This window comes from Alligator mississippiensis, chromosome 12 (assembly GCF_030867095.1).
Source record: "Alligator mississippiensis isolate rAllMis1 chromosome 12, rAllMis1, whole genome shotgun sequence".
In the NCBI taxonomy this organism is placed as follows: domain Eukaryota; kingdom Metazoa; phylum Chordata; order Crocodylia; family Alligatoridae; genus Alligator; species Alligator mississippiensis.
The window spans coordinates 21,774,935-21,802,141 of NC_081835.1; the positions used below are offsets into that span (position 1 = coordinate 21,774,935).

The 27,207-nt window shown below is 39.8% G+C and overlaps 1 protein-coding gene across 7 annotated transcripts in view; it reads left to right on the forward strand.

Moving 5' to 3' along the window:
• TASOR (transcription activation suppressor) overlaps positions 1-26,395 on the forward strand; it is a 47,562-nt gene extending 21,167 nt beyond the window's left edge. The window contains exons 9-24 of one of the 7 annotated variants that reach the window (XM_059715465.1): positions 628-733; positions 1,158-1,261; positions 1,350-1,453; positions 1,691-1,763; positions 1,860-1,934; positions 2,791-3,504; positions 5,984-6,426; positions 10,415-10,559; positions 12,544-12,600; positions 19,561-20,390; positions 20,761-20,883; positions 23,016-23,175; positions 23,888-23,996; positions 24,163-24,341; positions 24,439-24,600; positions 24,978-25,434. In XM_059715465.1, coding sequence (XP_059571448.1) covers positions 628-733; positions 1,158-1,261; positions 1,350-1,453; positions 1,691-1,763; positions 1,860-1,934; positions 2,791-3,504; positions 5,984-6,426; positions 10,415-10,559; positions 12,544-12,600; positions 19,561-20,390; positions 20,761-20,883; positions 23,016-23,175; positions 23,888-23,996; positions 24,163-24,341; positions 24,439-24,600; positions 24,978-25,033 — 3,440 coding nt within the window. In that variant the 3' untranslated portion in view covers positions 25,034-25,434. Of the gene's footprint in view, positions 1-627; positions 734-1,157; positions 1,262-1,349; positions 1,454-1,690; positions 1,764-1,859; positions 1,935-2,790; positions 3,505-5,983; positions 6,427-10,414; positions 10,560-12,543; positions 12,601-19,437; positions 20,391-20,760; positions 20,884-23,015; positions 23,176-23,887; positions 23,997-24,162; positions 24,342-24,438; positions 24,601-24,977 lie in introns of all 7 variants that reach the window. The other 6 variants (XM_014596551.3, XM_006259035.4, XM_006259033.4 and 3 more) reach the window with 6 other exon arrangements.
• The last annotated feature ends 812 nt before the right edge of the window (positions 26,396-27,207 follow it).

Here is a 27,207-nt window from a genome sequence, read left to right on the forward strand (position 1 = left end):
ACTGTTTTAAAAGGGCAGTGGTTGTTGCATTCTGCCACATTCTAATTGTTATTGGTGGACAAGCTGAGGATGACCGAAGTGTAGCGAAACTGCCCTGACTTTAACCCTGGATGAAGCAGTTTTGGTACATTAGTCATCCTCACCTTGTTATGTTCCAGTTGTTATTGGTGGACAACTGCTGCCCTTTTGAAACAGCTCCAAATGTCCATCCCCAGAATAAGTAATGGCTAAATTTCCTCTGCCTAAACAGTGGTGACTTTTTTTTTCCTCTGCTCCTTCTGTACAGGGGGCTTGTTACTTCACTGTTTGCATTTTTTTTGCTTTTGTCTTTTTAATCTTTATGCTAATGTGCATGCAGTTTTTGGCATAGTTTTACAAATAATAGCAATACTGGAAACCAGTGATCTAAACTGGACACAACCAACTTCCGCTGTTGCTTTATCTTTCTTTGCCTTACCTAGATGATCTGGCAGACAGGGCACCAGCAATATTTACTACCCTTGTAGTGACAGCAGAAGGAAACTTCCCAGAACTATTGATGGTCATTCTGTCTCCTTCCTTTTGAGTCTCTCTCATCAGACTAGCTTCCAATTATTCAGTCACTTTTTATTTTGCCTTGCTTTTTAGATAAGACTAATTACACCTTATGGAGAGGACAACTTTTGAATAAAGGGAAGCTTTTATGTCATGCCGCTTTGAAGTCAGCAACACGTCCTTTCCTTCCATGCAAGCTGTAAGTATTTCATTTACAAAAGTAGCATTGAAAAAATGCTGGCATTCAGAACTTTCTTTAGCGGAATATTTGCCAGAATGTATTTTGATCAAGTGTTAATATAGTGGGCAAAACTTTAAAGTGCCTATATGACTCAGGAACCAACTTAAGTTCCAAAATCATTAAAGCATCTCTGAAAATGTGCAATTAACATAAACATCTGTTTTAAACACACTCTCTTTAAAAATAAATAAATAAAATTGTGTGTGCATATGTGTGTGCGCGTATATATGTATGTATATAATATGATAAGCAAAGTTTTTTTTTCCCATAATCCCTCTAGGAATTTTTTTTTAATAAGTGTGCTTAAAAGCCTTCAATTTTGTGACAATTAGATTGGGCTGTGAGGTAGAAAAAGAACATTACTTTCCTTCTTTTTTTCCAGTCCAGAGAAGCTTAATGTTGAAACTGTAATGAACATTGATCAGCTGAAGAAAAAAGTTGCACCAGCATTGTTCTACAAGGAAACTTACCTAGGGACAAAGGAAGGTTAGCTTGAAGTAGTGTGTGTGTTTGGCTATTTAAATCAAAAAGTCATAAATCTGGTTTACAATGTATTTTCTTTTTCTTGTGTCAGTGTTTAAAAGTGGAATGTACTGCAGCCTTTATGAAGTTGTGGAAAAATCAAGGTCTGGAAGTAACTTGGAAGGCTTACTTCAAAAACTAGAAAAAGAAAAATTAGTGAGTAGAAAATACTGACTTTCCTTTTTCAGTTTTTTTTTATACTTGGCTAATGTTGAGTACTGAGAATCTTCAGATTTATTGTTGCTGGCCATATATGCAAATATCAGAGGACTGTTTCAGTGCCTGTGATGCATTGTTGCTTCTTATCTATTAAGAGCACAGTTTTGCAATTTTAATCTCTTAATTTTTACTGCTTATTTCCAACTGTAATACCCTTGTTGTTTGAAAATACAGGTTCTTGTTAAGCCTCTTGGGGACAGAGGATATCTTTTCCTTCTTTCTCCTTGGCAAATGACATCCCCATATGGTAGGTGATTTTTAAAAATACTAGGCTTTGGGCTTCAGAAATTTTATGGGCTTCTGTCTTTATTGCATTGCCTAATTCTGTTTCTTTTCTTGCTAGAGCACCAAACTGCAAGGTCCCGTATTCTACATGCATTGTTTCTGTTTCAGGAACCTAGAGGTGTAGTGAGTTCAAGTAAGTTCATTTGTTTTTAGTACCTTCTCTGATTTGGACATGGTCTCAGTGTAGCAAGGTATTAATTTTCTATTACCTTTGTTTGGGTCAGGATTACTGTAACTCATGCCATGAGTAGGAAAGAACACTGCTTGACATGGATATTTGAATGATAGGGCTAGCACTTATAAAAGAATTTATTTTTACTGTTTGTTACAACTTCTCTTTTTAATTTAGGAACTTATCTGAGGAATATAGAATACTAAACCAAGAATTACTAATCACATATTGAAAGGCTTTTCTAATAAAGAGATTGATTGAAGATATGCTGAGAGGATTTGCAGGATTAAAAAGATGGGGTGGAAACTAAATTGTACATACACCAGGTGCTTTGAATGCACTTGTGCTTACTTAATTCTTTGAGCCTTTCTGGAACTTGCCTTGTAAACTAAAACTTCAGTCAAACACAAAATCAGCTTCTGAGATGACTTTTTTAGATTAAAGCTAATTGGTTAGGGCTTTATCTTGACAACATCAGTTGTCAAAATGAGGAATGCAGAATAAATGGAATGGAGACAAGTAACATATAAAAGTTACAGAAGAGTGTAACTTCTGTGGCAAGTATTATAAAGGAGTTGTAAATTAAACGTAGCAGACTGTCATCTGATGTCTTTCAAAAGTGAAAATTAGGGGTGTAGGACAGAAGAGTGATAGAGTCCTGGCTTGGATAATGTGTCCAAAGTCATAACATAATTGTTATGCATAGTTTCAGTTTCTTCAGTACAAGAAACACTTACTAGTTAATAGCTGTAAATCATTTACATATTGTTCATACGTAACTTTTGTTTTAATTGTGGATTCTCTCTTTCCTTCACAGCCCCCAAAAATCTTCCATTTGCAGCACAGAAAAGTTCAGCTACAACAGTGTTGCAGGAGAATCATGAGATTTTGCCAGAACTCACAAAGTTTATTCAGTCACTACATTTTGCTCTCATTCAGTCTCGTAAAGATACAACTGCAAGTTTCAACACTGTTGTGGAAAAGTATATAAATGAATATTTGAAGCGATACTACAGTGGCTCTGGCAAATATAGGGAATTTGTATTGTACCCATATGAGTCACGGTTGGATGACAGAAAGTTTCTCTATTCTGGCCCAAAAAACAAATCTCATATTGATAGCTCATTGAGAAACTACATTTTTTGTTCAGAAGCCTATCAGCTGCCTGTTTCTAAAGCAAAAGAACTGATGGAAGGAAATCAGAAAGTTCAGCAGTTCAGTCCTGTTTCAGATTATGAAGCCCCAGAAGATGACCCTGACTTAAACACAAAAACTGGTAAAAAAAGTGGTTCCAAGAGTGAACCAGTTTTAGTCAAACGAAAGCCTCCTCATCCTGGGGACTACGATCCTGATAGACTCAAAGAATTGATTAACTTAATTCAGTGTAGGAAAAAAAATGTTGGTGGAGAATCTGATACAGAAGATGTGAGAAACAAAAGTGGACTGAAACGAAGACTAGAAAGTCATTCTGAAACTTTGCGGAAACACTTAAAAATGAGTGAATCTGCAGAAAATAGTTGCCAGTATGAAGGTAAGTACTGTAATTTCAGTAAAATCAGTTTTATCTTGTTAATTTAACTTTTTTTGTGGTTAAGAGTATTGGAATGACTTCATTTTTTGCTTAGTACCAGTTTGCTGCTTCACTCGAGTATTAATGTGAAAGATTCATAAATGGGAATGTTTCTTTGGCGTGTTCTGACTCTTCCTGCATTGCTGAGAACCAGGGATCCTGGTTTTCTCTGTTAAAAAAAGTCCAAATGAGGGCATGAGGGTGCTGCCAGAGGCAGTGTGTGAGCCAGTTTTGGTTGAGTTAGTACTGTCTTACAGTAGAGTACTTATCTTATGGCAGAGTTAATTAATTTACAGCTCCCTAATACTGACACACCTGTAGATGGTGATTGTTTACTGCAGAACTAATTAGTCTACTCAGTAAAGCCCATGTTTAGATGTGCACCCAATGTGATTTAAAACTTTGACAGCAACTGAATGTTGTATTCAACTGAATGAATGTTTTATAAGAATAAACTTAGAAATGCTATTGATGTAAATAATTACCAGACTCATGGAATGTGCATATACTTGAGGTTCTCAACATTTTTAAACCCCAGGCACCCCTCCATAACTGTTGTGAATTGAGCAGCACCCGTCTCAAACCAATTTATTACAATGCTTGCACTCCCTATGCGTCTCCAATGCCCCCAGATGAACTTTTCTGTGCTGCAAATGAACTTTTCTGTGCTGCAGCTTGGGGCTTTGGCAACACGTAGGGAGTGCACGCAGGTGCACATGCACCCCCTGAGCTTGGCGGTGCACCCCCTGCAGAAAGGTACTACTGAAACTGCTGGTAGTGCTTGTGGGTGGTTGCCATTTGCCACTGCCCCCACCCTACCCCTGCTGCTGACATTGCTGGCGGTGTCTGTGGGCAGTCCCCAATTGCTGCTGGCCACTGCCGGCGGTGTCTGTGGGTGGTTGCTGACTGCCAGTCGGTGCTTAATGCCACTGCCTGTGGGAGCTCATCATTGCTGCCACTGCTGCAGTTGCCTGTGGGAGCTCATCAGTTGCTGCTGACAGGAGCCAGTGAGTATGGGGGTTGTTTTAATAAGCAGGGATGCTGGAGCTGGGCGGGGCAGCCATTGACAGGGCTAGGAGACTGGGCAGGGAATGGGGCCTGTCTGATTCAGTGGCGGCCCAATCTCCAGAGCAGATTCTGCCAAATTGATTCGGGACGGTGATTTGAATCGCTGTTCACCGAATTCTCTGAATTGGCTGAATGCTAGCACAGGCCTACTGAATAGCTCTCGTGCTTCAGCGAGGCTTTTTGACTCTTTTACGTGAAGGTGTTGGATCCTTGCAATCCAGTTCATGTTTTTTTGGGTGCAGTGAAGGAGGGGGGTGCAGTGAAGGATCCTGTCTTAAAATTGTGATCGATGTAAAATATTATATGGTAAAGATAAAATAATCTGCCTTAACTTGAGTTTGAGATTATTTTAGGGGAATCCTTTGACTAAATCCTGCTGTTCTGGTGCCTTCTGAAAAACTCTCTTTAGGTTGCATTTTTCATGCTTTGTTTAGGCCCATGATCTTCTTGTTTTGTAAGATTTATTTTAAATAAAGTTAAAATTTTAGTTTTTCTACATGTTAGTTTTGTAGCTGTAAACACTGAAGAAAAGTGATCTATAATATTTAAATGTCTCTAGTTTACCTATACCTGCACTAATTTATGAACTGAAGAAAGCATTTGCAAATGGAGCCTGAGTAGACTAGATAAAGGTATTTCAAATATTTCAGTAGTTCTCACATTTATGGTTTACAGCTTTTAAAGAAGAGTAAACTAATAACTGTGGTTTTACAGTGCAGGCCTGTGCAGGGAATTAATTAATCAGCATGACTGTTTGGTGTTTTCTCCTTCCCTCCCATCCCTCTTTCTTTTCTTTGGTTTATAGAACTGTATTTCTATATGAAATAATCAAACGGTTGTCACAGATGGTTAGCCTAGTTCAGGCACAATCTACTTGTCTGTTTTTAAAGCAATAATAATAGGTTGGAGGAAACAAACATTGTGCTTGAACTATTCTTTACCTGCCAGTAAACGAATGCTTATACTAACAAGATTGCTATAAAACACAAATTATGTAGTGCAGCCAATTTTAACATCAGAAAATAAAGATGTTAATAGTTTTAAAACACCCATGATGCTATTACTGCATTTGCAAATATTTGTTTGCTTATTTTTGGTGTCAGCAAATACAAAATAGCATTGTGCCTCTGAAATACTGTTTATAAGGTCTGCGGGAAGTCCTTTAGCTCTCAGGAACTGCTACCTACCCCATCATTGTAACTTATAAGAAACTCATGTTGGTTAAAAATTTCTGCATGTAAACTGGGAATGGACCTGGCCGTCTGGGGAAGTGTAACTTTCTCTTCCTTTTAGGGTTTGATTTATGAATGACCTTTTCTTTTCTTTTCTTTTCTTTTTTTTTTTCTCCTACCATTTTCCCACCTTCCTAAAGGGGGGAAAACCTCAGAATCGCCACAGTCAGTTTCCTCAATAATTACTGGCCTTGGTGGACATGATACTGATTTGAGACAGCAAGATTTAGCGGACCCTGCTGTAACTGACACACATGGCCTAATTAAACTACTTTTAGAAACACTAGCTAGTGCAGGACACTTGGATTCATCATTGGCACGGTCTGTAAATCAAGCTCTAGGACTGAACACTGATGAAGCAGAAGAGGATTTAAGGCAAAAACATGAATACGAATCGGTTCTAGCACATGATAAAGAAGAACACGAGCTTCCTACTAGTGCACAAGCTGAAAATGTAAACTTCAAGGACCCACAGAGCCCAGGAATGTTAGAAACTGATGCAACGTGTTTGTCTTATCCTATTGATGTTGACCTAAGGCTTTCTACTAACGAAGTAGCCAGCGAACACACGCTACGTTTAAAAGTAAGTGAAACTTTCAGTATTAATAGGTACCAATTGTGGGTGTAGTACCTATTAATTATAGGAACTAATGATTATAGTCTCATCAGGCTGTCAAAGCCTTCAGTACATAAATCATTAGTTTTTTCATACCTTAGAGCTGTTCCGTTTGCTATGAACAACACCAAAAAGTCAGGATTCTATATACTAGTTTGTCTTTTTAAGACGTGTGTTCCTGGTTATTTAGACCTGCCATTTCTTTGGGAAATTAACTGGAACAACCACAGAGATGAGAAATAAAAGTCTCTCTGGGCCAAGCTTCTCAACGAGCTGTCTTCCTGCTGGGACTTCCAACGTTTTGCAACACTTCGCTCATAACCTAGTTGCCAAGTAGCTGATATGTTTAGGGACCTTCTTAACTCCTGTTAGTAAATGACCATCACAAAAAACACATTTTTTCTAGCTCTTGAATAAATCAAACACTTTATTCAGTCTTTTTCAGTTAGTTTCTGTGTGGAGTCTACAGAAGGGCTGGGCAAAATACAGCCTGTGGGCTGGATCTAGCCTACCAAGCGATTTCTATTCAGCCTGTGGCAGGTCCCTTGGTCCTGCCTGGCCCAGACACAGGGGGGTGGGGCTGCCCTGGCAGTGGTATGTGCAGTTAGTTCTGCCATCAGGTGTCACAGGGCAGGGGCAGTGCAGCAGCTAGACTCTGCTTCCTGGCAGCCCCTGCAGTGGTGGCTCCTTTGGCTGCTGCCACTAGTGTCTCCACACTGCTGGACCTGGCCCCACCTGCTTGGGCACCCCTGCCCGTCCACCCTACACCCACCATCAGGACGCTGGATGGAGCAGACAGGCAGGGTCTCCATGGAGACTGGCCTGAGACCCTTTCAGGCAGGGCAAGCTTGGCTGGGCAGATGGGATGGGGCCATAGGCATCTGGGAGTGGGACAGGGCCAGGATTGCATTGTGGTGACAGTGTGGAGCCAGGGCTCAGGGCAGAGCTGTGATCCACTCCCCACGTCCCTGTCCACAGAACCAGTACCTGGGATGTGCGGGGAGCAGATTGTGGCTTTTACCCTGAGTCCTGGGCCCATGCTATCACGGCCCTGTAATCCTGCTCCTCCTTCCCCTTATGCTAGATTGGGTTGGCACCTCTCCCCACTCTGGCCCACAACAGCTCACCAAAATTGTTAAAGTGGTCTTCCAGCCAAAATAATTGCCTGCCCCGGTCTGCAGGGTTTTTTTGATATGGGCGCAGTCACGGTAAGGTAAATATAATGGGCTTAGTGTGTCCCTTTTTCTGCCTGGACTATTTCTTAGAGGTGGAGAAATCCACAGAGGTCAAATGTTCATAGTCCTCCTGGGGAGTTAACTGGATCCTGTAAGATGCTGAGGGTTGCTTTAGCTGCAAGCACAGCAAAGCGAAACTATGAGTCCCCATCACTCCTTGCTGGGCCCAAATTGTAATTGGCTTTTAACCTATGACAAGCTAAAGGAATCTCCATTTTGTTTGTTTATTTGGGGTTTCGTGGCAGCCCAGCATACTTCTTGGGCAGACATTCTTGTGCTTTTTGTGGTTCCTTCCCAACGACAGTGGCTTTAATGTTCTCCAGTCTCTTCTTCAACTCAGAACAGTATACTCTAAATGTGGACCTAGATTCTCAGAGGCTGTGGGCACTTAACCCTATTCCTAACAGGCACGTGATGACTAAAATTCCTGAGCCACAAAAAAAGCGTTGGGTTGTTTTTTTTGTCATTTATTCAGAGGCTGTTCCTTTGGTCAGCCTCCAGTTTCCTGTTCAGATCCCTCCTGATACCAGACTTTCAAAACAACAAAAATAAAATCAGTGGAGCCTTAGACAGTCTAAACTCAGCAGCCTCCACCTCTGGATGGCCAAAATGCAAGAAGTGGAAGGTCAAAATTTTCTTTATTTCAAAATCTAGAATTTCTTCACTTATGCTTAACTGAAGGTGTCTCAACATGCTGCCTGAGAAAACTACGTTCAGTAGTATTTGCTGTAAGGAGGCAAATTGAGAGGTACTCAATTGCTTCTCACCCCTTGAAATAACTTTTTTTGTTCATAATAGAAGAACAGACTCTGGCAAAACTTTGTCAGCATTTCTTCCCTGGAAACTACGTGTTCTATTGCTCTGTAGGTTCTGTACAGTTACCTTGAGCTCTGAGCAAAGATTGGTTGAGCTAGTAGCTCTGCTTTTCAGTTTTCCTTTTCTGGTTTTATAAAATGGTAGTTGTCTTTAAGTTCCCATCTTTCTGCCCCGTTCAGATTAAAGTGTACTCTTGGGTTTCTCGCCTTTTGATGAAGAAAAAGAGCTTGATGTTATAAATGATGGTAAGGACCTGGAGGGTCTTTGCAAAGGTAAGGAAGTCAGGTCTCGGACTCCTTGCTTGTCCTTTATTCTGAACTTAAGAAATCTGAAATTCTACTTACTTTTGCCATTGCTAGCCGGATTCAAGTTTGCATTAAGGAAGTATGTGTAGTGGAAGCTTTTCCGTGTCTTGCAGGCATTTGGGATATTTCCCATACTGCACAGCATTGGCCTGAGATCCAACCAATTTCAGTAAGGGGCAATGTTATTCAGTGAGTTTGCACTGATTTCAGTGTGGGCAGGCCAATGGTGGACTCTTGAAAAGGCTCACTTTTAGAGTTCTCATAATATGAATTTTTTTGTAGAGAGAATTCTGTACGTATTCCATACATGTTTTCCATGATCATTTGTGAATGTTGGAACAACCATTCAGCGTAGCTTTTGGTGTTAGTATCCCTAGTTCAGTAATCTCTGCTGGCTGGTTCCACTGATTAAATTCTTCTGTGGTTTGAGTAGTTGGACACTGTTAGGCAAAACCTAGTTTCTCAGTAGTTGGAGTCCCCTAAGCAGAAAAAGGGAGTTTTGGTTATACTAATATGTGAGAGTTCCGTAAGAGCTTCTGACAATCTGAAATCCAAGTTGGGATCAGTGGCAATGCGTAAGGGGCGCATAGGGGTGCATGTGCATTCCTTGGGAGCACTGATGCACCTCCCAACAGGTAGCACTCCCTGCTTAGGCAACGGGCTGGGGGGCAGGTGGGAGCACTGGTTCCAAGTGCAGGATGGGGAGTGGGGGTGCAAGGTGAAGTGCTGCTGGTGCTTCCGGGAGCGCCACTTATGCTTCCCAGTTGGCACAATTGGCCATGGGGGACAACACCCCCCCCCCCATCAGCAAGATTGGCCACTGGTGGGGGCGGGGGGAACATGCCCCCCAACTCAGGTGGCACCAATTGCCCATGGTTGGGATTCAGACTGGTTTTTATCCTTTTCCTTAACCAGGCCACTGTCTGTGGCTGAATCTAAGTAGTAAAAGGCATGCTTGTCTCTAGTGGACAACTTTTTGGAGTTAAATTCCAAACAGTCTGCTTTCTGGAGAACTGGACACCTTGAAGTAAGAATGGGGGAGCGAGACAGAATCTAACATATGCTTCAAATGGCCACTGAAATTACTACAGTATAACCTCGACATTTTTTTTTTTTTAAGTTCTCCCCTCCGCTCCCCTGGATGCGGAGGCTGCCACTCTGCATGCGGCCACTGCTCTGGGACCAGCTGCCGGTCATCCCCCCCACCCCTCCCCAGATGCAGAGGGAGAAACTTGCACGCAGCGGCTGCTACCGCCATCCACCACCCCGCACTGTGTGTGGCTGCTGCTCCAGGACTGGCTTCCACTCTGGTTTTAAAGGACAGAATTTTCACATTTCCGGCAGGTGTTCGGTCCTGAACATGCCAGATTTGTGAGGTTATACTGTATAAGGCAACTTCTGTACTTTCAGCAACTTTGCTAAGTGGTTAGATGAAAGGCAAAAATAATTGTACCTTGTTTTGACCAAATTGAAAGCAAAAAGTCCACTAGGTTGGTGAAATTGTGTATTTTCCTGTTGAGGTGTCAGAGGTTAGTGGACTTGGTTGTTGTATTTAACAATATGTATCATTCTTGAACTGAGAATGTTACTGTTTTATAGGAGCCAAGCACTGGAAGCGTTAGTAGTTTTGACGACTACAGTCCATGCCCAAGCACACCCATTGAACATGTTTATCGCAGGCAACATTCCAACTCAAATAATGTAGGAGAGCCTGGAATACACTGGAAACTGATTCCAATTACAGGTAAGATGCACCACTAGTATTTATGCTGCCCAAAAATGTTAAAAGAATAGTTATCTAAAGGTCTGCATCTTTCATAGATCCTACTTTTGGGTCACTGTATATGCATACCAACACTATTTAGCTGTCTTCTGGTATTTGATTACTATAGATACAGGCTGAATTATAACACTATAGAGATCAGAGTCTGCTGTTTATAACCATGTAACCTATTCATTTGAGCTTGCTTATCTATAACAGTTTTTAACCTTCATTGGGTTTGACAAATTTATACATTTGGCTTCATTTGTGTGTGTGTATATATGTATATATATATATATATGTGTGTGTGTGTATGTATGTATGTATATATATATATATATATATATATATATATATATATGGTCTTCAAATCCTTTGGATTTCTTAAATAAGAATCTTGCAAGATATGCCTTGCTCAGAATGGCACTTGTTACCATGACTTCATTACCTCTAGCTGTGAGACTAAGCAGGTAGGTAGATACAGTTGTGACTGCATAGCTGTTACTGGAACAAGTCATCTTGTTGGAAGAAGAGTCCTTTTTCACAAAATCCAAGTTATCTTACCGGAAGTGCAAGAGTTACAAGGAGAGGTTGAGGGACATGGGACTGTTCAGAAGTCTGGAGAAGAGAAGGCTCGGGGGGACTTGGTGGCAGCCTATAAGTATATAAGGGGGTGCATCAGGATCTGGGAGAACAGTTGTTCACCAGGGCTCCCCAAGGGATAACACACCCCAAGCTTGTAACACCCTCAAACTTCTGGAACACCAATTTAGACTGGATGTAAGGAAAAACTTCTTTACAGTCTGAGTGTCCAGGGTCTGGAATGGACTCCTCTCTCCTCCTCCCTCCCCCCCCGGCCGAGGTGGTGCAAGCACCTACTCTGGACGAATTCAAAAGACGTTTGGATGCATATCTTGCTGGGATCATTTGACCCCAGCAGACTTCCAGCCTATGGCACAGGGGCTGGACTCTATGATCTTTCAAGGTCCCTTCCAGCCCCTAATGTCTATGAAATCTAAGTGCTTCAAACTCTTCATCTTCAATCCTAAGAGCGAAAACATTTTCAGAGAACCTTTTTTTAAGGGATGTTCTTGTTCTTCTCTTGATGAGTTGCCAGTATGAGGTCCCAGACGAACTTAAGAGCAATGATTTGAAGGGTGCAGAAGGTGGGGTGGAAAAAGTGACATCAAGAGTTACAGTTGCTTCAAAAGCTGTGCACTCAGGCCTTTTCTGAGTAGACTAAGCAGAGTGCATTAACTGCTATACCATGCAAGTGCAATCTATTGCTTCTGGCTTATCGAAGAATTCTGGAGTTGCCCGTAGATGGAGTTGGATTGGTTTTGCTAAAGGGCATTGTCAAACCATTCCACTACCTAGTCTCTTGGGATTTTTTAACTTCTATAAACTTCATAAGCTTTTGAAGGACAGTTGGGATATAACCTTCATCAGTTTAAGCCCTAGAGGATTTAAGCACCAATATTCATTTGGTACTTTGCCAAATAGAAAAATGGAGACTAAAATATTTTGGTGGACAAAAAAGTGTCTTCTGTTATTGAATGAAACAGATGCTATTTGTGCTGACAGATGAAAACACAATTGTGAAAATAGCAATGACAAAGCATGATTAGGCAGCTCAAACTGGATGTAGAAGATTGAATGAGAATTTCAGTTGGCTATAAAAACAGTGAACAATTACCTACTTGGCTACAACAGCATGTGAACTTTTTATCTGAACCTGGAATTCTGAGAGGGTCTCCTCTTGAATTAAAAAAAAAAAAAGATTAAGAGGTGGTGGTTTTCAGTTAGTAGGCATCACTGGTTTATAAACTCTCTAGGGCCTAACTTAAGTTAGTTAGATCTTACTATATTTATATGTTAATTTAATTCTCTAACAGAGTGATAATTTGAAAGGTGCTATATAAATACCTGAGAAACTCTATAAATGCTAACTGCTGCTCTCCCTCAGGAGGGTCAGGAAGAGTTCAAGAGGATCAGCTTGGAAAACATGGAGATAACCAAACAGGTGAGAAGGATGGCTTTTTTGTATATGCCACTGCTTCCCAAACTGCTGAAAAGAAGCTTGCATTCTCATCTGGTATTGACTTTTCATCAGGAAACTGAGGGCTGGATCAGTTACCTGCCATTTAGTGAATAGAATTTTTTAATTTCCTGAAGCAAACAAGACAACATTATAGGAAAGCTAAAACTTTAGACTTTTGTCACTGACTTGATTATATCAACCCTATCATCCTGAATAATAGCTTTAAGGAGGCTTTCCATATTCCCTCTAGGAATTTAAGACCCTTTAATGAGTATCACTTACAACAGGATTTTGTGCCTCATGTAATGGAATTTGGCATCTGATGGTTTGTATATGTTTTATCTGTGGTGGAGTGGCAGCTGTGGAAGGAAAGTATGGACCCCAAAGAAGGCAGTTTATTCTTCTCATTTCCTCAGTTTTAGTGAAGAAAGTTAGTGAATCTTGGTTTTAGATAAAATTTAACATTATAGTCTTCTGTATCGTGGCACTGAAAAGAAGTACATTTTTAAAGAAGAAAATTCTTTGCATCTTGGAACTTGATGCTTTTGCACATGCCCGGGAGAGGGGAAAACGTATTATGCAGATTTTCCCTGATTTCAGTTGTGTAATTTAAGTAACTTATGTAGCCAAGTTTTAGGTGATTGTTCACGTCATCATTACTGCATAATCCATCTTCCGCAATAATAAATCTGGATTTCGGTTTTAGCTGGCAACACTCTTGCCTTTATGTTTGTCTAAATCATGTAATATTTTTATTCTTGAATTTTGGGCTGGTCTTTGACTTTCGAAATTTAGTCCAGTTATGGTGTTTGTTTTTGTTTGTTTTTTGTCTTACATCTTCCACATGAAGGAGAAGGAGCTGGTAGATCATACTTCTAAAAATGATGGCTTTTGATGCCATTCAGTCTGCATTATTAGACATTAAACATTCTAGGGGGGTTTCCATTGGCACATACTACTTTGAAAATAAACTTGTTAAAAAATATTCTTCCTGTTGGTGATTATTTATTATTGGACCAACTGTGTGGTTAAGGATAGACATGGGGATGGACAAGCTTTGAGATGCAGGCATTCAGAATTTGCTTAAGTCCATCCCAACCATGTAGTTGGCCAATCAAAGGTATCACCCACAGAAATCCTTGCCTCTCGTATATTTCCTGGACCATCACTTTAACTCTTCCTCTTGTATATCTAGTGACATCTGTGGAAAAAAAATTACAGAACCTTGTTCTAAACCATCAAGGACAGACGCTTTGTTTTCTTCTTTTTAAACATTATCTAACTTCCTATTTTTCAGGTACTCTTTGTGTACAAAAAAAAAATGTATTTGATCCTTCCTTGGTACTGTAGGGATGTGTTGGGATTTGATTGTTTGCACACTCTATGCATTGACTTCCTTTTTGCTTGTGCCTCATGTACTTGGGTTCTCATGGGGACCTGTGACCCAAAGGTGTGGATATATGAAAGATGCCACCTTGAGATGACTATGGTTAAATAACATTGCTATTTTACCTTCATTTTATTAGCATTTGGTTGTGCTTTGAGGTTCAAATTCTGACCCCGAAGCATACTTTTTTGTTTGATCCCTGTATTTATTTGTTTTTGCTACTGTTGGTAAACCAGCTTTTTTTCCAAGCAATGATGGGTTTTGTTGTTTAAAAGAAACTGGTAAATAATTGTTGGGAGTTTCACACCTATATTGATATAGATATATCAATATAGATATCTCCCAACAGTTATATAAATAAAAAAATTTCATTAAACTGTTGGGTTCATTAAACTGTTGGGTTTTTTCTTGTCTGCAAAGTTGTTTTGCAATTTTAGAAAGTTTTGCTCGTCTGCAATAACCTATTGAATGGCAAAGGATGCAATGTGGGGGTGGAGTTTAAATAAGTGCATTGATAATTCTCTAAAAATACTACTAAATAGATCCTAAAATGGCTGCTATCAATGAATTTGTGCATCGTATTTGTCAGGATAACCTAATTTCATTGTTTAGATATCAAAATTTTGCTATACAATATGTACTGGAGACTGAACAGGATAGAGGGCTATTGGAAAAAGGACTGATTTTTTTTTTCAAGGATGTTAACTGATTGGGATAGATTTCTCATTGTGGAAAATGGAATGAGTAATAAATCCTTAAAGATACTATTGTTGATTTAAGTACCTTGTAAGTGTATAACAGTGGTTTTTCAACCAGTTTATACTGAAGGCACCCCTTTAAAAATGCCAGCTCTTAGCTATCATATATATATTATCATGGAAAAACAATAGAACAGTTTCTATTGCAAAGATTCAGAAAGTCCACAGTAAGTCAGAATGTTTGTGACACTATGGATTCCTACTAGAAATTTTTGGTTTTATCTTGTGAAGCAGGTGTAGATGCTTGCATACCCAACAGTGCTAATATTGTACATCACCCTTAAAAGGACCTCTTAGCACCCTGGTTGAGAATCATTGGTGTAGAGAGAGATAATACTAACCTATGGCATTTGTGCACATGCTTGCACCACAGCAGTGGGTGCTTTTAAAAGGGCCCAGTCCTGCAGCACATACATTTGTATAAATGGCAAAATGCACGTTAGCGCTGAGAAAGTGGTGGCGGCGTGCTTTTGAGCTAAACGCATTGAAGGTGTCTTAGTTCAAAAGTGCACTACTGGCATTTTCTCAGCGCTGATGTGCATTTCGCTGTTTATACAAATGCATGTGGTGCAGTGCTGGACATGTCAGCTTGCGTGTGGGGCAGGCTCGATTTAATTGAATCTGCTTCAATGTGCCAAATCTCTGGTGTATTGGAGCAGACAAATGTATGTGTATAAACGCCCATATTTCTTGGGTTCATGGAATAAGTAGTTAGGGTGTCATTTTGTGATGGCCATTCTGAAAAGACTGAAATAAGTAACTAAGAACTTTAAAGCCTTTTCCACATAATTGTATACCTTGCACCAGGGGTACTTGGGAAGGCCCCAGGGGGTACGCAGCAGCAGCATGGGTGGTGGGGCTGCCAGCACTTTGCTCTGCTTGTGGCACCATGCTGACATGTGCTGCTGGCACTTCCAGTTTTGCTGCCGCTGGCTGTGCGGAAGACCCTTCCCCCCGGTCATCAATTAGCTGCCGGGGACCCCCTCCCCTCCCCCACTTGTTGATCCGATACCAGGGGAATCCCCCTCTTCCCCCCACTCATTGACCGGCCACTGTGGGACTCCCTGCTTCTCCATCGGCTGCTGGGGGTACACTGACCAAAAAAGGTTGAAAATCCCTGCCTTACGCTAAATTAAAATGGTTAAAACATCAGGATTGTGAGTTGTGCACACTGACTTTTTTTTAACTGGTATAAATAATTACTCAAGGGGAATAATAGCAACAGAGAACTATGTCCATAATCTCAAACTAAATGCAAATGGAGCCAACAGAAGTCACCTGCTTTATTCTCTTTAGTGGTCAAGAAACTCTAGGTGTTTGATTTAGCTGAAAGACCATGCTTGGAAGAATCTGAAGATACCCTTCTTCCATCTCTGTCAGCATGTTTACAATGATACAAGGCCAACTGTCTAGCTAGAATGGTCTCCTCACACCGCTTCAATGTCAGGAATCATAAATTTAGTAGCTGCTCAGCAGAGGATTCCTTTTAGTGTGCAGGATTAGGGTATTTTGCTATGGGTCCCATCAGTCAGTCTACACTGGTACCTTTGCCATAGTCCTTAGTCCTTTGTGTAAGCAGTATTATGGGTACATTGCTCCAATAACCAGATTATATGGCCGTTTTGAAAATGTTTGGCGAGGAGGAGAGTAGGAAGTCTGTTAAAAATACCAATTGTTTTATCTTTTATTTTTATCATGTTTATACTTTTTCCTAATTTGCATCATAAACATGTCTCATATTTGGCTTTGTTTACTTTTTTTAAAACGTATTTTTACTCTAAAACCAAGAGTCCTTTTGAAAACAGTTTTAATATTTGGGTAGCAATGAGGTTTTGACCAAACGAGCTTTGTACATACAATGTGTGTTTACATGTTGATTGATGTGAAGTAGTTAACACTGGGCAAAAACCGTGCTAATATGCTACTGTGTAGTAGTATTAGGCTACTGCACATTGTCACCAAAAAATTGTGCCAGTGCTACTGTGCAGTTACTAGGCTCCCACAGTATATGATGCTCCCACAATGTATGAAATTTATATGCCTCTACTTTTAGCTCTGTAACACTCATTTTTTGGTTCTGAGTCAAGATCTGTTCTCTCCCTCTGTAATTGCCAATAATGGTTCTGCCTCTTGCTTTAGACTGGGACAGGCAAAATACAGCCCATGGGCTGAATCCAGCCTGCCAAGCACTTTCATCCAGCCTGCCGTGCCCACCAACAAATTGTGCCCCGCCCAGTCCTGCCCATGAGGGTGGGAGGTGCCCATGTGTACACCTCCCCCCCCCCCAAAATCATACCCTATTGCGCTTCACTCCCACCATTGTAGGTGGAAGCGCCTGACCTGACCAGCATGCAGCTCCCAGGTGAGGCTGCTGCTCCTGCAGCCCCTGGGGACCTGCTCGGCTTCCCCTACTCCAGGTCACTCTAGGCAGCAGGTGGGGAAGTGGCAAGGTCAGGGCTGTAGCTGGGCAGGAGTGTGAAGCATGGGACTCGCAGCAACGTGGAGCCTGTGCCCAGGGGGGGCAACAACAGCCCAGAGCTCAGGTGGGCAGCGTGTGGGTGTGAAGGAGTGTGGGGGACCCCCCCACACTTCCTCCATGGCACACAGCACCAGCAGGCAGTGGCGGCACCAGCAGGCAATGATGCTCTTGCCCAGCACAGGTGCTGGTGTGCAACAGGGCGCAGCCTCCATTTGGCCTTCTCCATCACCAGCACTTACTGCATTTGCATGGCATGGGAGGGAATCCCTGCATGCTGGAGCCAGCTGCTTTCCCTGCTAGGGCTGCATGGCACAGGAGAATGCCCCAATTACCTAACCCTGGAGGGTGAGGAAGGCAGCTGGCTCCAGTGCCTGGGGCTTCCCCCTTTTGCAGGGAATGCTGGCGATAGAGGCAGCTCAGTGGAGGCTGTGCCCCTTACTGCTGTGTGCAGTGCAGTGGTCAGAGCTGCATCCTACCAGGCATGAGCACCCTGAGTGCCCCTGCCTGCTACTGCTCTTTAATGGAGAGTGCAGGGGGGTCCCCACTTCCCCCCACCCTCCCTCACACCCCACAAATGCCACACCCTACTCCTCACAAATGCCATACCCTACTGAATGCCCCACACACATACATGCGCACACCTACCCCCACAATATACAAGACTAAGAATTCTTTTTGACTTATTATGCAATCATCTCTATATACAGTAACACAAATGACAAAGATATTTTTGTCAAAATTAAAGTGCGTTATAGTACGGGGCGGGCAGTTTTTTCGGGCGGGGAGGGTTGGTTACTGAGTTTTGGCAAGTCATCAAGGGCTGCATAACAGGCAGCCAGGGGCAGATATATATAAATTTTCTAAATTTTTAAGGTGCCCCGCAGGCCGGATAGAATGGCCACATTTTGCCCACTCCTGTTATAGTAGGTGTTTAACTTTTAGTGCATGATTTGTTTTTTTTCCCCTGGTTCTCAGATGGCAACCTCTCTTCCCCAAACCCCCCCCTCCTCCCCCTCCCCCGAGTACTTCTGGGGGGCAAGGGGAGGGACTTCTGGTGGTGAAGGTCAGGAGTTAGGGGTGGGACTTCTGGCCCCAAGATGGTGACGTGGGGCAGGGCAACTCTCAAGGGGTGGAGCTATGCATGCAGCCCTCAGCAAAACTTGTTAAGCAGCCCTCCACCCAAAATAATTGCCCACCTGTTTTAGACCCTCAGTGACACCCGTGCAAATCCATTGTCTCGCATATCTTGCATAGATGTCAAACAGATTGGCACTTGATATATATTTTTTTAAATTGTAAATCTTATTTTGGTGTGCTGTTTGGCTTTTGTTTGAACGGGTTTTACTTGGTACTAAAAGGAGTGTTTACAGCCTTTCATCTTCCAGTCTTGTCCAGTTCATGTGAAGTTGTTCATACGGTAGCGTGTTTACATAACAAAACCTATAGTAGATTTGACAGACACAGTATTATATATGAATGGTGATTAAATTAAAAGTCTAAAAATTGTGTTGCTTTTGCACTTTGCATTTTCCATGGATAAACGGATCTTCTGTTTACTACTGCTGTTAATTTAGAAATGTCTTGAACAGCCAGATTGGTAGGGTAATGCTAGCAACTGACTCCCTCATGTGCAGACTTTCATAATTTTTATGTATTTGCAAAACTGTAAGAGATCATTTGCGTGTGCAGACCTTAAAACCCCTCCTGCAGTGTTTTCCAAAATTTTTTTGAGCAATGGATCACCTCAACACATCTTGTAGGTTACCCTGCACCTTTTTTGAACTGTACAGTGGAACTAAATGCACTTTCTAGAAGTTTGAAGAATTCCATTTAGAAACTAGAGAGGAAGAAAATGTCTGAATGATTTTACTGGTCGCTCATCTATTTTCTTCTGCATAAATCATTTAAGGGTTAGGGTATTGTGCAGTGCTCCATCAGATATCTTTATATCCAGCAAAGCTTTTGCTGGTTTTAACCTTTAATGAGAGTTAAGAAATCCTAAAATGTTATTGTCTTTCCATTCAATTTTTAAGACAGTATAAGCTGTTCGTGTTTCTCTGCTAGCAATACACATTAAGTGCATGGCTGAGTGTTAGGCAGAAGTTGATGCTGTTTTAAAACTTGTTGCAGACTTCAGTTGTGTATTCTTGTTGACTTCAGAGATTAGCTTATAATGATTAACTCTTCCTGTATAGGTCTGAAATCACCAGAAGAACAACTGGTGTATTTACCACCAAAGGATGCCTTTCCTAATGACCCCCGGGTAATAAATAGACAGAGAAGTTCTGATTACCAGTTTCCATACTCTCCATTTTCAGACACGCAAAAAGGGACAGCAGAAGATGGACTGTATACAAGGCAAGTGGAGAAACTTGAAGATAAATGTGCGCTAACAGAGCATCCTTTTCCACCTAAGCACTCCATAAGTGGAATTATAGAGACAACATTATTAGAAGAATACAGTCTATTTGCAAGAAAGATTCAGGAAATTTTGCAACAAAAAAATATTGCATATGTTAGTGGAATATCTACGCCAGTCTTTTCAGCCCATGAACGGTTAATGAGACTTTCTGAATATATATGTTTACCAGCTTCAGAAATCCCTGTCCAGGAATATATAGAAAAACTGAGTGAAAAGCTGAACAATGTTGTTGCTTTGTCGTCTTCATTTGGTCAGCATACTCCGCCAGTTAATTCTAGTCCTGAACCAGGAGGTGATGGGGCCACTGATACTGCATCAAATCCTCCAACAGAACAAGCTCCAGCTGTTTCAAGTGACTTTGCCACTGCACTGTTACCAGAGAGACAATGTAACAGTATGGTGGAAGACCCCAATTCTAATGAGCAGCATTCATTATCGAGCTTGGTCTTAGCAAAAGAAAAGGTTCGCGTGAATGCCAAAGTAGAGGATATTTCAACGTCTGATCACAACACTTCCAATGTTGATCCACTGGAACCACCGGCAAAGACTCAAAAGTCTCCAGACAATTTAAACATTTCAGGCCAGCCAGCACTCTCTGACTTTATAAGCCAATTAAAACCTGAAGTGTTCAGCAGCTTGGTCAAAATAATAAAGGATGTTCAGAAAAACACTGTGAAATTTTACATTCATGAAGAAGAGGAAAGTACACTCTGTAAAGAAATAAAGGTAACTTAAGGTTGACGGGGTTTATCTTGTAAATTTTTTTCTACATTTTATGAGTATAAATAGGGTCATTCATAGCAGAATGAATAAGTCTGTCTGGAAATGAGTGTTAAATGTGATGTAGATGTATTTGTTGTGCTTTGAAACTAAAGGTTCAGTGACAGGTGAAAGTAGGCCCTCCTGTGCCATGTTCCCATTGCGTTGTCTTGGGGCATACTGGCTTATGTGAAGATTGAATATGAACTTATTCCCAGCTGAAAAGTGAAGCTGGCTATTCCAGAGGATTCCTGTTTCTTGTATTCTTAAAAAGTATTACAGTGGGATTGTGTTGATTTTAACTTTTGTTTTTTCATTTTTTATTTCTGTGGGGTAGGAATACCTTACAAAATTAGGTAATACAGAGAGCCATCCAGAATTGTTCTTGAAAAGAAGAGCTGATTTAGATAAACTTCTGATAATTATTCAAAATGAAGATATTGCCAGCCTCATTCATAAGGTATATTACAAAAAGTAAAAACTTGGTACCATTGACTGTAACAGATAAACATAGTGGGTTTATTCAATTTGAGCTCGTCTACTGTCATATTTCAGTGATGCATCTCACTAGCACCCTTTGTAAAAGTGGGTTAAGCATGTCTTGATTTATCCAATCTTTTAACTCTTACTTGCACTACATGCAATAACTACACAGTTCTTCGGTTTTTCCCCCTCCCCCCTGCCACCTCCAGTCTCTTATTCAAGGTTGAATCCTGTGGTTGGCCCAAAAGGGATTGACTACTTTAAGTACCAAATGAACTTTATGAATTCAGGAATAACTTTTAACTTGTACTTACATTTTTTTATTAACTTAGTTAATAAGTATAACCAAGTTAGATTTCTTAATTTCATAGGCTTCTGTTCTTAATGAATAGCTATGTCAAATTTCCCTCCAATTCACTGAAATGTTCAGAATTGTATGTTAGAAGGGTTTAAGGGAGTAATGGTGATAATTTCCTGTTGTTCTTCGAAACTGAAAGGGTTTTTTCTTCTTGCTGACAGTTGTTCTTCAAGAGAGAATTCCATGTAGACCTGCGTTTTCAAAATGGCTGTAATCTTCTGTTCTTTTTACTGCAGTCACATGGGTAGTTTGAGAGGGCTTCTCCCTCCCATTTGGTCACAGACATACAAAAAAAATAGATGAACTTAACTCATTATTTTTAGTGAGATTAACAGTCACTTTGTCAAAGGATGTGTCAACTGAAGACAGCTCTAGTCTTAGCCCTTGTGCAAAGAAAGGACAACATTTTGCAAAAGGACAGCCATTTTGCAGAAGTACCTTAGACTTCTGCATAAATTTCTCTTAACAGAGGACCCTTCTTTCATGGAAAATGGCCAATGCTTGAAATGAATCCAAAATATTTTATTTAAATGTTAGTCTGTTGAATGCATCTAGTCCAACAGTGTGGTTAAAAGGGTACCTGGAGGTATGTAAGGGTAGAAAGTGTGTGTGAAGAGATGCAGGAGGCAAGGAGAATTCTGGGGTAGCAGTTGGAGGAATACAGTGGCAAGTACAGTTTTACTGCTAGTACTGTGCCAGAGTGGCATGAAGTAGCTAGTGTGTTCCCATGTATCAGGCCATAAACTTTCATTTAAAGTTAAGAGTGATGCTTTATATTAAATTAAAAGCTTCCCATAATAAAATGTATCTCCTGGGTTTTTACTTTGTTTCTACAAGATATTTTTCATTTATAAAGTTGCCTTATATAAACTATTAAAACAGACAAGGTTGTGAGATTTCTGATTAAAATATGTTAATAGGAATATTTTAATTTTGCAAGCAGACAGATTTATAAATCCAGGAAATTCAAAATTAGGGTAAAAGTAATACAGATTACAATAGAAATACAAATTCAGTATAGCTAAGCCTCCCTAAACTGCTATACTGATACAGTGGGTTGTCGGAAGGAAGAGGAAAAAATGCAGCTTTGCCTTCTTTTAAAATTACTTCCTTCTAATCTGCAACCAGGAACACTGTAATGTCTTAATTATGTAGTTATTTCATGGTATTGCTATAGAACTCTGTTTAGGCTCCTTGGGGACCCTATCAACTTTAATTCCATTTTCATTTGGCTTCTTTTGGCTGGAAATATACATGTGAGAGGATTTACTAGTCTTATTTGTACTCGGACATGGTGGGAACCAGCACATACTTTCTCAGCAGCTTTGTCAAGGCGTGTCCCTTTATACTTGTATATCTTGATGCTATGCTGTCCTTTGCTTTCTTCTGTTGTGCACTGGGCCTGGATGAAGTGAGCTGTTGGCACTTCAACTATGGTGATTACTGTAAAAGGTTTTTATTGGACAGTAATGAGCATTTAGCAGAAAATTAACCCATTATTTCCAATTTCCCTACCTCCATTATGTCTCTTTTTACTGTAACGGAGCAAAACCCACTTCCATGAAAGAGTTAAGTGAATTGCTTAAAAAAAAAAAAAAAAAAAAAGTCCGTCTTAAACTCTAGACTGGTGTTATGCTAGGAATTGGGGAAGTAAACTTGCTAATCCTGAATTTGTACTGTCATGTAAAACAGTCATCCACTTTTCACTTACTGGTGCATCTCTAATTCTGACTGTTTCTTTTTTTAAACAGATTCCTGGTTTGGTAACTTTGAAGAGGCTGTCATGTGTCAGTTTTGCTGGGGTTGATAGCTTGGATGATGTGAAAAACCATACTTACAATGAATTGTTTGTCTCTGGTGGTTTTATTGTATCAGATGAATCTGTTCTTAATCCAGAGTCTCTCACTGTTGGTAAGTTTTAAAGGAAATCATGAATTTTAAAGAAATATGAAGCCTAATCTTTGTTTCTTAAATAACTTTCACATAATATTCTATCTGGGAAAGGTGTCATATTGACAAGACATGAGAATAATGTCCTAGCAGGAGAATGGCACTGCAAGCTGATGGCAGTTACACAGCACACTTGTTTGGAAACAGTCACTTCAGTCTGTCAGCCACCTCTTAAGCCCTTTTCCAGAGATAATGATCCACCAATTTATAAATAAGTTACCAATTAAAGTATTCGGTCCAATCTTTTTTTTCCAAACTGGGTTAGATTGCTCAGCTACCTAAAAAAATTAAGGTTCTTTATATGACGACTGATCCTAAGAAGACATCAGTCAGTCTTATAAAATTTTTTAACCATAACTTTTTAAGATGGCATAATTCTTACTCCCCTCAAAGTGTTGATGTTAGTTTTTAATAGATCTTTTTTAATAATATAGATCACCTACAACCAAATTCTGCTGTTAGTAGGGAGACAAACCTCAGGATAGGCTCAGTTCAGTGTGTAATGTTTGACTAACCTGTTAGGATACAAAAATGAGATTAAGCATGACCTTAGTACTTTTAAGAAGTAATGTTTAGAGATGCCTGTAATTGAAGAAAAATAGTAAGTATTTTATAGCAATTTAAAATGTCTTTAAAACTGTTTACAAGAAAATGTTGATTGTTTCCAAAACAGATAAACTTGAACATTTCCTAAAATTCCTCGAAGATCTCAATACCCCAGATGGGAAATGGCAGTGGAAAGTTCACTGTAAAATACAAAAAAAACTTAAGGAGCTTGGGAGGTAAGTAGCCCTCCTCTGAGTGCTAAGTGATGTAACTTAAAATAGTGTTCACAAACCAAGTAACCTAATGAAATATCCTACATGATATGGAACTTGTAAATTGTTTCTTGACCTAAATGCAAATATTGGATCCTCTTTTAAAATGGAATGGATTCATTTTTTTCAGAATGAATACTAATGCCCTGGAACTGCTGAGATTTCTGAATATTTATCAAAAGAAACACCTGGTTGAGATTCTGTCCTATCATAATTGTGACTCCCAAACTCGAAATGCTCCAGAACTAGACTGTCTCATCAGGCTTCAGGCTCAGAATATTCAGCAAAGACATGTTGTCTTCTTAACAGGTAAAAGTAGAAATTGTGACTTTCTTTTTGCTTCCTACCTCCCCACCCCACTGGAGATCAGTGTTACATGTTCCTCCTTTCTGCTTTTGTGATTTAGAAAAGAATGTCAAAACATTTTCCAGTTACGCTGATAACGGAATAGTAGTTGCTACAGTTGATGACTTCATGCAAAACTTTAGAAGTCTTGTTGGGTACCACAATTCAATTACTGAAGAAAACAGCCTTCCTCCACCACCTGGTGTTCACGAAAGACAATCAGGTAATTTTCAGCACATTTTACACTCTAAGAGCTCATTAAAAACAGGGTGAGATCCTTGAGTACAGTGTGATTCTATTCTTAGTAAATAAACACTATAGATTATGAGGAAACCCCAACTCTCAAGCTGTTTCTTTCTTGAGCACTAGTAAAAAGCGGCTGGGATGGAGTGCTATAAGGTATTGTGAGTACAGAATTATAGGCTAATACAGATCCATGATAAAAAAGAATATTATACAAGCCAAAATGACATACTCTGCTATTCTGAAGGAAGAATGAGCTTAATGACAGACTGGGAAACAATAGCCAAATAAACTTGGGTGTCAGTAACTGTACTCTGTAACTGTCTTATCAAATACTGACCTACTGTATAACTTTAGATGCTGTTTTGACATTAACCCCTTTGGAGCTGGGAGTTGGGATTTCCCAATGCTAAGCATGAACGCAATGTGCAGAAGCTTTTAGCATCGGCGTATCTGGACACTCATGCAAAGGGTTAAGTATGTGTGTTGAGTGACAAGAGTGACAGAAGACCAAGCCTTAAGTGATATTGGACTGACAGACCTGAAACGTAACACTCTGTGAGTAGTGTATAGCTTCTTTTAAGAAAATATGTTTCAATAGAATAGGACTTTTTTTTTTTCAATGTAGCTCTTGTAGAGAGTGATGAAAAGGATGAGGAGGACATGTCTTTGGATTCAGGGGATGAAACATCACAAATAGAAATCTGCAGCGATGCCTCTAAGTATGATTCACATTCAGAAGCTCTGCATGCAGAGGCCAGGTGCCCACAAGGAACAGATACAAAAAACCCCTCTCTAACTGATGAGCAGCTACCTTCTGAAGGACAAACTGGTTTGGTGGAAAAGACTTCTAAAACTGATTTGGATGACATGCAGCCAGTTACTCCAGTTTCTACAACGTGCTTGACAGAAGGAGAAAAAAACAGTTCAGTAGAACAAGTTCCTTTCAACAATTTTCAAGTTTACAGTAGACAGTTAAGCATGTCCCATCAATTCAGTCATTTTAATGTTCTCACTCATCAGACTTTTCTGGGAACGACATACCCAATTTCCACAAGTCAAAACCAAGAAGGTGGGAATTATTTTCTTTCTGCTTACAGTCAGAGCATGGATACAGACAAGACTTCATCTCCTAGCAATTGGGATGTAAATTGTGATTCTTCCAGGCCATATTCAAAATAGAAATAAACACAACTAAAACTTTTTTATAGGTTGTTGTGGACTCTTTTCTGTTTCTTAAAAAAAAAAAAAAAAAAGTGAATTAACAATTTCTATTTTATTCTCTGAACAAAATGTTCTTGTCCTCTATCTCAAATGTTTTCCCGTCTTATTTAAATGATGGCCTGTACCAATTAAAGCATCTGAAATTTGAAATAAATATATATATATTTTTAACATTTATTGTACTTGAATTATCTTGTTTGTTGGCACTTTTAAGTTTTTTTACATTTGTATTGACCTGTACTTGGACTTCAGTTTGAAGTCTGTTTTAATGTAAAACTGAATGTTTGCCTAAAGTATGTGAAACAGCAAGGCTTCATTTTTTTTAAGTAAACTGTAATACACTCTTCAAGCCACTCTTCTTTTCATGAAGATCAAAACTGTTATGTATTTATTTGACATCTGACACAAATTTTGTACAAATGTTTTTACATAGCTATAAGGCAGTTTAGTTATTTTAATGACAATATACTGGATTTTTGGCAAAATACCTCAATTAGAGTAACCAATGGTGCAGTTCCATTTTGAGAAATAAACTCTTCATGCACAAGGGATTTGATAGAAAGTTGCTTTTTTGTGTTATACTGTTTTCAAACTATGGGAAGTTGATGCTGCAAAATATATTTCAGTAACACCAATTGTGTGTGCATCTAACTTAATATTTAGAATCCTGGCTTATCACAGCTGCATCAAGAATTTAAACTGTGTATCTTTCACTAGCATTTATTTAAGGCTTTCAGACTGCGTAGTCATTTCTCTGATACAGTATAATGTTGCCTATTGTTGGGGGATGGCTGTACAGCAACTGGGACAAACCGTTTGAAAAACAAAATGTGATTTGAAAAAAATGGCAAAAACTAATGAGGCACATGCCAACAGCAGCAGATAAAAGAGAGAAATAAATTTAAGGTAACATTCAAGCAAGTTGTTTTCTTCTTTTTAGGTGCCCATTTTTTAAATTTAACTGAAAAAAATGACTCCTTTTACTATAAAACATTTTTTGCAATAACTATTAAGAGTATAAAACTGTTTTAATTAAATTAGGATGGAAATAAGCCACTAGGTGGGGCAACTATTAATGTACTAGTCTTCTTGCCAAGAAAAAGTAGACAGTGAGTTTGATACTCTCAACAGGTCTACCAAAGATTGCATTCATGTGTGAGTGCATGCGATTCCCACCTGTATAATTAGATGATTTTTTTAAGCGTACATTAATTCATTTTAGAATTCAACCCACCTACAAGAACACAGTCTCTTGCAAGGTAAACCTCATTGTTGAGGTATGTACAAAATACTGCCCCCTTGCTGGAATTCTTAAAAAAATGATGGGCACTACACTAGCATGAATTTAAGGATATGTCCGTGG